A 12,138-nucleotide genomic window follows, 5' to 3' on the forward strand; every position below is an offset into this window, starting at 1 on the left:
AGGAAGCCGGAGAACCCGGAGAGAACCCACGCTGCACGGGGAGAACATGGAGACTCCACGCAGGAAGATCCCGGGTGTCCTCACCGGGACGCCAACCAGCGACCTTCTTGCCGCGAGGCAACAGTGCTACCAACTGCGCCACCTTGCAGCCCATACATACAATGTGAATAATGAGTACAGGCAGAGTTGAGCTGGTACACTACATTGCCACGTGCACAGTAGAAGCTGCACACATAAGCATTTAGAGCATGCAAACACGGACCTGGCCCCTGCAGAGCAGACCAGGGAGGCTGGCTTGAGCAGGTCCCAGGAGTCCTGGATGTCGGGGCGGCTGCTGCTGACAGAGAGAGACGAGTTACTGCCCAGTCGCCCAGTACGCACCTTCATCCTGGCAGACAGACAACACCAGCTGCTGTTAGTGCCTTGAAGGTTGTCAACATAATCACATTTGTGCATGAAACAGTCAGTCTGATTCACAGAGAACCCATAACTCCCGGATGAGCTTTAATTGATCAGGGAATTCTTTGGTCTTTCAAACAATATCTTAAGAACTAATATTGTAAACAACAGAATTTTACAAATCTGATCTAGTCTCTGTTCTGATTTGAGCCTTACTGCCTCGAACACGAGCCAGTCAGCGACTCGCTTGTCAGTTTGTGGAGCCTTGCTCATGCAGCCAAGCTGTGCATGATGTAATGCTGTGGGCTATGCTAATAATCCTCATGAATATTCAAAAGCTTAATCAGCTCTAGCAGCACTGAGCGCTGTGATTGGCTGGGACAATGCACTGACAGTTGGCATGACTCAGGAAGATGAAGGAGGGCCCAGTTTCAAGACAATGAACCACAAGTGACAATGGTTTTTCTCCTGGGCTTGCTTGCTCTGCACTGGCTGTAAAAATGCAGCCTGAGGATGCATCAAAATACATTTATTCTGCCTCAGTAATGACAGACAATCTGTAAGCCTCAGACAGAGTTCATACCTGGCAGAGGTTTCCTGCAGGTTACAGTTTTTGTCTCCAACCATCACAACATGCTCCTCCAATGGCCCCTACAGAGGGAAGAACAGAGGCACGTAAAGACAGTGTGGTGGGGGAGTTTTCACAGATCCCATGTGCATTGCAAGTCCACTCGATAGCAGAACATAAACAAGTTCACATGTGTGAGGCATTGTGCATGTCTGCTATCTGTGCTGTGATGATCTAATGCTGCTGTGACACACAGGTGGAGGCCTGACTGGAGGCAGAGCAGCAGCAGGAGGTCCTGGCTGACAAAACAGGACAAAGCTAAAGATTTTCTTATACATAAACCAGTAGGAGGCATCAGTCGTGTTGGAAATATTTGGATGATTGTAATAATATGAAGACTAATAAGTTCCTATTTTTAAAAAGCGTTGACAGCTCGAAGCCAAAAGCACACTCGCTTAACTTAGCTTCAGTAAAGTTTCAGTCTTTGCTCACTGCACTTCACACAAACCATGTGGAAAGACCACAACTGCTGAAAACAACCAGAGTGCAGCCTTTCAAATCCAGTAGGTACATCTGTTTCAAGTTAATAGATTTGATTACTTGAGCTGCTACCAGACACAGCTGGCAGGGCCTTCATCCTGACACAGAATCCCTCAGCATCACAAAGCAGCACATGATACAGATGTTATGAAGCCTGGGCACGTATCACGTGAAACCTCCATCTGCATTAGTCGAGGTGTCTTTCTTCCTCCTTCTCTCCCTGTTTCCCAGTTTCGTGGAGTCTGTTTCGAACCTTGAGGGCAGCAGCCTCGGCTTGAGCTTTCAAGATGTTGCTCTTCAGATCGTCTGGGGCGCGCAGTGGCGTGACGGCCGGACTGCTGCCTGCACTGTTCAGACCGCACTTCTCTGTGAGCTTCACCACATCCTCCTGTTGGAGCACCATCAACCGTTACACGGGCTACACATGGCAGCCAAAGGTGGGTTTTATGACAAACGTACTCTAAACAAACGTTCACCTGGTTGTTCATGGCCATGTTGACGTTGACGTTGTTTCTCGGAGCAGCGAGAAGCGGACTGCTCTCCAGCTCGAGCTGTTTCAGACGAGCTGCTGCTTCTGAGGAGGTGAAAAACATCTAAATACACATATATGCTAACGACATTGTAATTATTCAGTTTATGCACAGGAAACCTTAATATTTCTAATTACTATTGTAATGATAATTCAACTAATAATTACCGAGTTTGCCTTTAATTGTACTTAATGACAAGCAACAAAACAGGAGCATTAACAGCGCCTCACATAATCAGTTCTGAGGCGTGATAATAATGGACTTCAAGCCGGAATTAACTGAGAAATGTGAACAGAGGCAGAGCAAATGTATAAAACGTGGATAAAATGGGAGGAAGGGAGCTGGTGGTGCCAATGTGTCTGACAGTCACGGCTTCAAACACGTGGAGGATCACAGTGACTCGTTAAGATCGGCTTCAAACATATTTCAACTGTTTGCTACTTTCTGAGCCTGAAAACAACCTTTGTGACTTCATCTATATTTTAACGCTGGATGAGAGTTGCAGTGCTGCTGTAGCCTCACCGCTCAGACTGAGTGGATCGTCCACAGTCACACTGGCGGCGGCATAGGCAGCGCTCGGTCCAGCTTCCTCCGGAGTCGCCACCGTAGGAACAGGAGCCCTCAGGACATCGTCGATGCACGTCTCCATCAGGTCAGCTACCAAACTGGAGACAGGACGGAGAGACAACGACAGACAGGAACACCCATCAGGATCAGGGCCTTAACAAAAGACAACAACAACCATAGAGGTGATATTTAACCAAAACTGGAGCAAAAGGATTCAGGATTATACAGCTTACCTGTATCACCCATAAGACATGAAGGCACTCTGCAATGATGGTGGAAGTGAGCCACGGTGAATTACCAGGAGACATTTGAGAATAACATACTGGTATGATATCAATACACCAAAAATCAATTGGAACAATGCTCATAAAAGAAAGCATGATGTTAAGTTAAACCACTGTATTTGGAGAAACAACCTTCAGAAGGATCTTTGTTCATTATGAAAAGTAAAAATGAACGCCAACGTTAACGTGGCTGATCTTTAGGTGCTCCTGTGGCATCCAGTCCTACAAACAGAACCACAGCATTTAGAATGAAATCTGATTACTTTTTTGCTTTCTACCTGAATGGTATGGGTCTCCTGTCCAACTAAAAAAAAAAACTAAAATGCCCCAAATCTAATGTCTTCTCAATAGGCCAGGACATTATTTTAAAAACCACCATTCACTCGATGGACACAAGCACTCAGAGCAGGTAATAACTTCTGCGTAATATCCTCAGAATTAGACTTGCTTGAAGCAAAACATTCGATACAGATTTTTGTAGAAGCTCTTCCAGCAGCTTGGTAATTACCTCATATTTCTGTAGCCTGCAGACACAGCCAACCACAGGAGTAAATATATTACTATATGGTCCCTGGAGAGAGCAGGAGTTAAAGGACCACGCACACAAAGACGTGAAGAAAAGTGCCGGGCTTTGCCCAAGGACGCGCAAACCGAACGTATGTAAACGCTCCCACATGGGAAGTAATCCATGAAGGAAACTAAGGAAGGACAGGGCGGATGTATGGCTGGAGGGGCCGAGGACCAGATCCACATGCCACGGACGTACGCTAACAACGATGCAGTACTCTGTGGTCTTAGGCAGTCCGTGTGCACCCAGCTGACATCTTCAGCTTGTATTTAGTACGTGCTCCACAGGTACGACTCCAATAACAAAAAAGATGAAGAAAAAATGACTTGAAACACTCCTAATCCCGCACTAAAGCAGCCTTCACCAGCAGGGCAGGTATTAACGCAGCACTGGACCCCAGGAAGACTAGCAAGCACTTTGTGGCAGCTAATGGGGATCTAATAAAGAATTCAAACACACATACAGGACACGGCGTGGCTCCGTGCTCCTCCGTCTCATTCCTCTTTATTCTCTCAACCATTTAAAACAATTTAAAAAGACGCACATCCTTTGGTGCCATTCAGCTGTGAACATTGAACTAATCATTAACGCCATGTAATCATCTTCATTGGTTGAGCTGTGCCATAGACACGGTATCCAGGCGTAGGAGACATCAGCGTGTACATGTTCCCCGTGATGCTGGGTCATCTCCTGATGTCCACGGCAGCAGGTACAGCTACAGTGCACTTACAAAGAACAATACACAATATGCATTGAAATGTGATTCAGTTCTGACCATTTTATTATATCACTCTTGTCTGACCTCTTGCCAGACGTTAAAGGAGACTTCATGTCTGAGCAGAGGCCAGTGTAAGTTCAGGCAGGACAAGCAGTCGGCTTCCAGCAACACAGAAAAAGCACCTTCAAGCCTTTCTGAAACACTTTCAAGAAAAAAGTGTGGAAATTGCAAATCAATGACTGACTTGCCAAGAACCTCTGACAGAGCTGAGTGTCTCTCTTCAGAGCTCCCTCTCGTTCTGAGCTTCGCTGAAGCTGAAAACCCTTTGAGACCAATTGGTCTATAGATAAAAACCGACTTGTTCAACTCCTTCAGACAGAGCAGCGGATCTACGGAATCACTGATTAAATACAAAACAAGTAAATCATATTTTAATTTATATCATTTGTTGGAATTTAACCTTAGGTAATATAACAACAGTGCTCGAATCATTACAGAAACAGGAAATGATTTTTGGAGAGAGTGAAAATAAAGAGCAGACTAGCACATGCCTAAACCTTCCAGGAGCTATGTGAACGACTGTTTCCTTGCAGAGTCCAGAGTGGATCTAACCCCATCCCGCCACTTTCACCGTGAGCTTCACAGTGAGGGTCAGGAGGCACAAAGGAGGGGACGGAGATGAGGAACAACAAAGCACACAGAAAAGAAAACAGGACATGAGAGACAGGTGGAGAAGCAATAAGGTGGACAACTTTTCAAAACTGTCACTGCACCAAGAGTCAAGAAGGAAGAGATGCAGCGCTGGACTCAGTAGACAGAGGAGCTAGCCTGGAGGACTGTCAGCCAGCGCGAGGTGTTGTTAGAATGAATAAGTGCTGAGCAGGTTTCACTTCATGATGCAGATGTACATTCACACCCAGTGTGTTCTATGGTAAGTGCTATGGTCACTACCACAAATACCAGAAGTTTGTCAAGAGCAAGTCCCTGCTGAGCCATTCCCATTCAACACAGAGCTGACCACTTCATGTCAGCACAGAAGGTGGCAGCGCTGTCAGCCGGTCGCATCTGTCCACCTCCTCCTGGGGAGCTTTGGCGGAGCATGAGCAGGGAGGATGGAGGGAGGAGGAGACCTGAGGAGAACAGGGTGGAGGGAAAACAGAGGACAAGGGTCGGGGGACAAACAGGACGTGGACGTACAGAAACAGGAAGTGAGTGAGTGATGGAGGCAAAACAAAAGTGAGAATGGAGGGAGGAGAGAAGCTGAGAACTGAATGAACACAACCAAGAGGAGACGAAGACTGTAAATGAATGAGGAGACAATACGAGGAAACAAGGGAGGAGCAGGAGGAGCAGGAGTAGCAGGAGGAGCAGGAGGCAGCAGGAGTAGCAGGAGTAGCAGGAGTAGCAGGAGGCAGCAGGAGGAGCAGGAGGAGCAGGAGGCAGCAGGAGGAGCAGGAGGAGCAGGAGGTGCAGGAGGAGCAGGAGGAGCAGGAGGTGCAGGAGGAGCAGGAGGCAGCAGGAGGAGCAGAGTAGCAGGAGGAGCAGGAGGCAGCAGGAGTAGCAGGAGGCAGCAGGAGGTGCAGGAGGAGCAGGAGGCAGGAGGAGGAACAGGAGCAGCAGGAGGAGCAGGAGGAGCAGGAGGCAGCAGGAGGCAGCAGGAGGAACAGGAGGAGCAGGAGTAGCAGGAGGAGCAGGAGGCAGCAGGAGTAGCAGGAGGAGCAGGAGTAGCAGGAGGCAGCAGGAGGAGCAGGAGGCAGCAGGAGGAACAGGAGCAGCAGGAGGAGCAGGAGGCAGCAGGAGGAGCAGGAGGAGCAGGAGGAGCAGGAGGCAGCAGGAGGAGCAGGAGGTGCAGGAGGAGCAGGAGGCAGCAGGAGGAGCAGGAGGAACAGGAGGAACAGGAGGAGCAGGAGGAGCAGGAGGAGCAGGAGGAACAGGAGCAGCAGGAGGAGCAGGAGGAGCAGGAGGAGCAGGAGGCAGCAGGAGGCAGCAGGAGCAGGAGGAGGAGCAGGAGGCAGCAGGAGGCAGCAGGAGCAGGAGGAGGAGCAGGAGGCAGCAGGAGGCAGCAGAAGGCAGCAGGAGGCAGCAGGAGGAACAGGAGGAGCAGGAGGCAGCAGGAGGCAGCAGGAGGCAGCAGGAGGAGCAGGAGGCAGCAGGAGGAGCAGGTGGAGCAGGAGGAGGACAGAAAGTCTCTGCACACTACGTTAGTCCTGCATGTAGGAGAAACGGCTTCTCTACGGGCTCCATCTGACTTTGCCAAAGGACATCATGTGTTGATAGAAAACTACAGAAATATTCATTTTAATGGACATAAAACAACATGAATAAGTAAAGGCGGCGTGGTGCTGGTGGTGGTGGTGGTGGTGGTGGTGGTGGTGGTGGTGCTGGTGCTGGTGGTGCTGGTGGTGGTTCTGGTGGTGGTGCTGGTGGTGGTGGTGGTGATGAGCCCGGCAGTGTCAGGGTGCTGAATAAGCCATGAAGCTCCAGCACACTGCTGCACACTAGCGCGCATTCAAGTGTGCTGAGACACGTGTTGTCACATGAACACTTGAGTTAAGTGAAGTGGACTGGATGTCTCTAGAGCGCCAGTGACCTGGCTTTGCAACTCCAGTGGCTGATGTTTGATGGCTTATGTCAAATCTGTGTTTATAGTGTTTATATATATATATTCAGTGCTGGAGGCTCTGAGCAAGAAGCTTTTATTGGTGACAGCTCTGCCGGGAGTTTAGAAGGCAAGAGAGCATGCAGCTTCCCTTTGCTGCTGTAACACAGAGAATGTGTTGAAGGCTGACGACTGGACGGTCAACAGCTGAACTTCTGCTGACCTCTGTATTCTACATATAGACTTGTTGGCAACAGAGGAGGCATTTTTTGAAATTAATTCCAAAACTCACTGATCTAAGACGTATCCACTCTCACTTGTGATAATGTTTCAGAGAAGTGAAGCAGCTTAGAGAAATGGAAACGGGTCGGAGAGAAGGCCACGCTGAAAGCACATGACAGCTTGTACAGGCGACAGAAGACAGCTGGAAGGCAGACTGGCATAAATGGAAAAACATACAAGGCCAAGTTCCTTAAAATGCATTGTGCTGAACAGTTCTCCATTCTGCTTGTGGAGTTAGTTGTCATTTTAATTCAGTATGATGCCATTGCACACACCTGAGTATAAAAAAGCATTCTGGTACCGGTTTCCACCCACCAGCAGTATTAGAGCCTCTAGCTGCTGGTCAGGACGCCTACGTTAACCCTCTGAGCCCCAAAACCTGCTGGCCAGTTTGGAAGGCATTTACTGATTTACTTTTAAACTGACTATTAAAATAAAACCTTTAATTCGGGCCTGAAAGTCTCAAAACAGAAAGAATAGGTCGATTTTCTAATTTATCATGTTTGATGTGAGCTTTTGTTGAAAAAACATTAACGAAATATAAGCTTGAAATTCAGATAATTTGTCAAACTTAATTAATTCTACGATTTATTTTAAAGAAAAAAGAAAAAAAAATGCAGTGAAAAGATTCTATCCGAATCTGAGGTTCTGGTTGCAACAGAAGACAAGTTCAGGGACCGTCTGGCTGAAACGCAGGCTGTGATGACTGGGCCAGGGGTGGTCAACCCGCGGCTCCGGAGCCACATGAGGCCCTGTCATCCCTCTGCTGCGGCTCCTGGTGGCTTTGGAAAATAAATGAGTATTTAGTTTAAATGTATTTTTTTCAGTTCGTTAGTTTTAAAATGTAATTCTAAATTTGAAGATTTCTGTAAACTTGTAACATTAAAATAAAACACCTGCTGGTGCAGTGTTGTCAACCTGATGACTTTCTCGCTAAATCTGGCAACTTTTCAAATCTTCTTGGCATTTTCTTTTTTCTTTTTTCTTTTTTTGGCTAAAGCGACTAGCGACAAATCCAGCGACTCTTTCTGGTGTTACTGGAGACTGTTCTGGTGTTTTGGAGACTCTGAGGTGAAAGCTGGTATCGTTGTGCCGTTCCCGTCCTCAGCGAGCAGCGGTGCTGCCGTGAGGCTCCTCCGTCACAAAGAGCTCACAGGCGGTCAGCAGTCTGGTCAGCAGTCCAGCTGCAGGCAGCAGGACAACCAGATGCTGGTTTACTTTGCTGCAGGTGGAGGATTTAAGATCGGCTCAAATAGACATTGAGTATTCTCTTTTGAAATTACCCTCAACTCAGCGTCTTTTTTTTTTTTGGAGTTCAAAATGTTTTTGTTGCAGAAATAAGATGCTGTTTTCTCTGTAGCAGTTCACTGAGTTCATAAATGCAACACACTACAGTTTTTTTTTTTTATACATAGCATAAAGGTAAAAACCATATATGCAGTGTTATCTGAATTTTAGATTTCAGAGGGGTTTTGTGGCTCCCAGTGTTTCCTTTTCCATGGAAAACTCGACCAAATGGCTCTTTGACTGTTAAAGGTTGCCGACCCCTGCTCTGGGCAGATGGACAGCAGGGACAGAAATCACTGAAGTATCTGTGGTATGTATGTAGGAAGTGCTGGAGACACCTGTGGGAACTTGGAAAAATGCTGTACACGTTGTTCCAGGTTTTTCCAATATGTAAATACATTTTTAAAAAGATTTTCCTTTTTTATGATTAATGGCATTATAACTGTTTCATATAAATACATACAAGACACTGTCTAGCCATGGTGCTGCTGTTTCCATACAGATAGAGGACTTTATACCGCAGAAAGCTGACAGCGAGTAAACATGTGACGAGAGAAGGAAAAAACTAACAAAAAAACACCCAAAACCTTGCTGGGGTTCAGAGGGTTAATGCCGGTGGAGGATGTTACTGTCCTGTTTGTACTTTATCACATGAATAGTTTGCATGTATGTGCAATCGGCTCAAACACATGTTGATGCAGGCCCTATGCTCACGTTAATCACAAGACCGTCTTAGTGCTCCATGCAAAATCAGCAGCGTCATTTTATTTCAAGCAAGGCAGGAAGTCATGGGAGGAGAAAGGAAGGAGCAGCAGGGATTAGTCTGCAGTGTTAGTGATATCACCATGTCACATTCAAGCATCCTCTCATGTCTGCTGACCCAGTAGCATCTGTTGTCATTGGTCGATGGCAGCAACAGAAATTCACGTCAGTGCAGCATCTTGTGTTGATAAGACGCAAAGGAACGAGTAGAACTTGTAGCACTATCACTGCTAGAGTTCCTCTAATGACTGGAGATAACGCTGCCTGCAGACGCCTGATCATGTCCACAGAGCGATGAGAAAACAATGTGGGCCTGTACGTTCTGCGTTTTCTCAAAACAATGGCATTACTAGTTCACTTAATCTTGGTTAAAGCCACGTAAAAATGCTTCAGCACACGGTTATATCAGAAGTCCTGACATTTTCTTTGAACTTTCTAAAAATTTACAAATGTTTGCTGAATGAGTATTTATTAACGTTTCCCTTATAGCTAATAGCAAGTGGGAAGCAATCCAAAGTGCATTTTAAAGGCTATCACACAATAAATTAATACATAAATACTACAGTAATGATGAAATAATATCTAGTTTGAGCAACAACGTCTCACAGAGGAGGACGCTGCATAATCAGGTCATAGCAGTGTCTGTACACTGACTCTATCCATGTGCATCCTCACTAGAAACAGAACTTTGGTTGATTTTAACCTGCCGTATTTCCCACTAATGTGGCTGCAGTGGGCCGGGTCATGCTAACTGTACTTTCTACCGTCACTGTGTGTCAGGGCGTAAAACTTCAGCTTCCAGCAGCAAATGTCACCTTCAGTCAGACTGGAAACAAACCTTTACAACAATCTATGTAAAAATCCTTTTTTTGGAAAGCCACAGGAACGCCTTCTGCACTGAGATGTGCTTTGAGCCTCTACAATGGAGGTGGAGTCCAGTCAGCATGACCCACTGAACCACAGCAGCTGCATTCATGGGAACACACCAGCTGAAAACAAGAAAATCCACAGAATTAGCCTTTAAAGGCAATAAATGAAGAAAAAAACGCTCTACAGAACTGACGGGTAATCCTCTTATTACAACTGACCAGAACGTACGTAGCTGCAAACCTGAATGAGGGATGACGACACCAGCCAGGAAACAACACTTACTCCAAGCTGAAACAGGCACTGAGGCAAGTGATGCTGTCTCTGGAGTCAGTTCTGGACTCGTCTCTGGTACGGCTGGAGTAGGTCCAATGTGTTGGCAATGAAGTCATGGGCAGAGAGCTTTCCATTCATGCCCAGATACTGCTACTACACCGTGTATACTGCTGTCTCGCTTGGTGGAAGCATAAGGTTTGAAGGAGGAGCAGGCGGTTCACAGGATGCACAGAGTGACAGTAGATGACTGAAAGCAGAGACGCCTACACGCTAGAACAGATCAGAAGCTGAAATCAGATCCCACCACTGATTCATGATAACAAAGCAAGATCCCTGCACAGCGCCCCAAACCACATCAGCAGTTTCTTCACAATGAGGCTGGCATCTCATGCTGATCAGAAGTGGACAAACAGCAACTCACGGTACCTGCTCTCTGTCCACCGCAAGGAAACCCTGCTCCAAAGCCAGAATCAAAGCCCGCCACTGCACAGCGATTGATTGGTTGAAGCCAAAGCCATGTCAAGGTTGTTTGATTGTACGTACCGCGCCTGGCTCCAGACAAGAGCGACTAGTCCTCAGTACATGTTAATACTGGAACACACAAGGGAACAGTGGAGGTTTACAACAAGAGCAGGACACAGCATACGAACACACATTCACAACATATCTGTACACATTGCTCATTGGCAGCAGCTAACGATGAACGAGAGGAAAAAACCTCAGCAGTCCAGGCTGAAGCAATGATACAAACAGAAAGGCTGTGATTGAAAGATGTGAGCCGATCGCTAGCACAGCTTTTCTGTGCCACATTTTTAAAATTCTGTCTGCATCGATCTCGTTTATCTGTGGCCTACTGCTAGCCTCTAGCTGATCTACCATCGGTCTCGTTGGTGTCTGTCCACCTGCTGTCCAACTAACCATAACCCTAACCCTAAGCTGCCTTTGACCCGCTGAAAGGTGCAGCTACCCTAACCCTAACCCGTACCACCTCGTTCTACACCTCACAAGTGCATAACCTGTCCAAGACATCTGCACAGTAATTCAGCCACAAATATGAACTAGCACATAAGACCAGTCTTTCTCTCTGCTTCTGTCCTGTTCATTCCTCCTTTCCCTGGTCACAACAGGACAGGGTCAGTGGATAAGCCGTGTTAAGCAACTTAGATGGCATTAGACCATGAAAAACACACCTAGCGATCCACCTCCTTCTCTCAGCATCCAACTGGGATCCGTCAGCCGGCCCCAACTGCTCCTAATCTGATCTTGTATTCCTGTTCATTAGTAAGCAGTGAGCCACCACTGGCAGAACAGAAATGATTCCTACCAACTCACCCATTTCCTAAAATGCCTGTCAGGGTCCAGAGAGTGTCCTTCAACACATGTGAAAGGTTCACTTAATACAGAAATTGCATGTACTGTATATGTCCATTTTCTGAAAAATTCACTTTCAACCATCAGAAAATCTAAGTTATCCAACCACCAACCTTCTTTTTTCTCCTCCAGGACTCCTGGGTAGAGCCTCGATTTCCATTGGTCCACAGGCAGCAGCTGCTCCTGGGCCGACCACAGGCACTCCTGACCAGGCCCCTCTACCTGGAGACACCTAGAGCGACAAGACAAAGGGGCTGATGTGAAATACAGGTAGAGAGCTCAGACAGTGGGCAGAGTCGACCCACAGGGACGGCCAAAAGCAAGATGAGACGAAGAGGAACTGAAACGACTGAGAAAATAAAAGACAAAAATAAATACAAGGTTGGATGTTTTCACATCATTAAGCTTCACTTTAATGTAAAGTCAGTCATATTGTAGGCTGTCATGATCACACGGTATCGAACAACTTGTACAAAATCGTTTTGTACGGTAGTGAAACTGCTGGCCTGAGCAGCATGCT

General features: G+C 46.9%; 1 protein-coding gene across 1 annotated transcript in view; it reads right to left on the bottom strand.

The window, feature by feature from the left end:
- Nucleotides 1-12,138, bottom strand: part of epb41l5 (erythrocyte membrane protein band 4.1 like 5) — a 52,295-nt gene that overhangs the window by 9,525 nt on the left and 30,632 nt on the right. Inside the window, exons 16-21 of the mRNA XM_008296345.1 lie at nt 11,732-11,850; nt 2,560-2,702; nt 1,984-2,081; nt 1,761-1,895; nt 983-1,050; nt 263-334 (exon numbers count right to left, since the gene is read on the bottom strand). Coding sequence (XP_008294567.1) covers nt 263-334; nt 983-1,050; nt 1,761-1,895; nt 1,984-2,081; nt 2,560-2,702; nt 11,732-11,850 — 635 coding nt within the window. The remainder of the gene's footprint in view (nt 1-262; nt 335-982; nt 1,051-1,760; nt 1,896-1,983; nt 2,082-2,559; nt 2,703-11,731; nt 11,851-12,138) is intronic.

The sequence above is a fragment of the Stegastes partitus genome, unplaced genomic scaffold, assembly GCF_000690725.1.
Source record: "Stegastes partitus isolate 25-593 unplaced genomic scaffold, Stegastes_partitus-1.0.2 Scaffold1121, whole genome shotgun sequence".
Classification (NCBI taxonomy): domain Eukaryota; kingdom Metazoa; phylum Chordata; class Actinopteri; family Pomacentridae; genus Stegastes; species Stegastes partitus.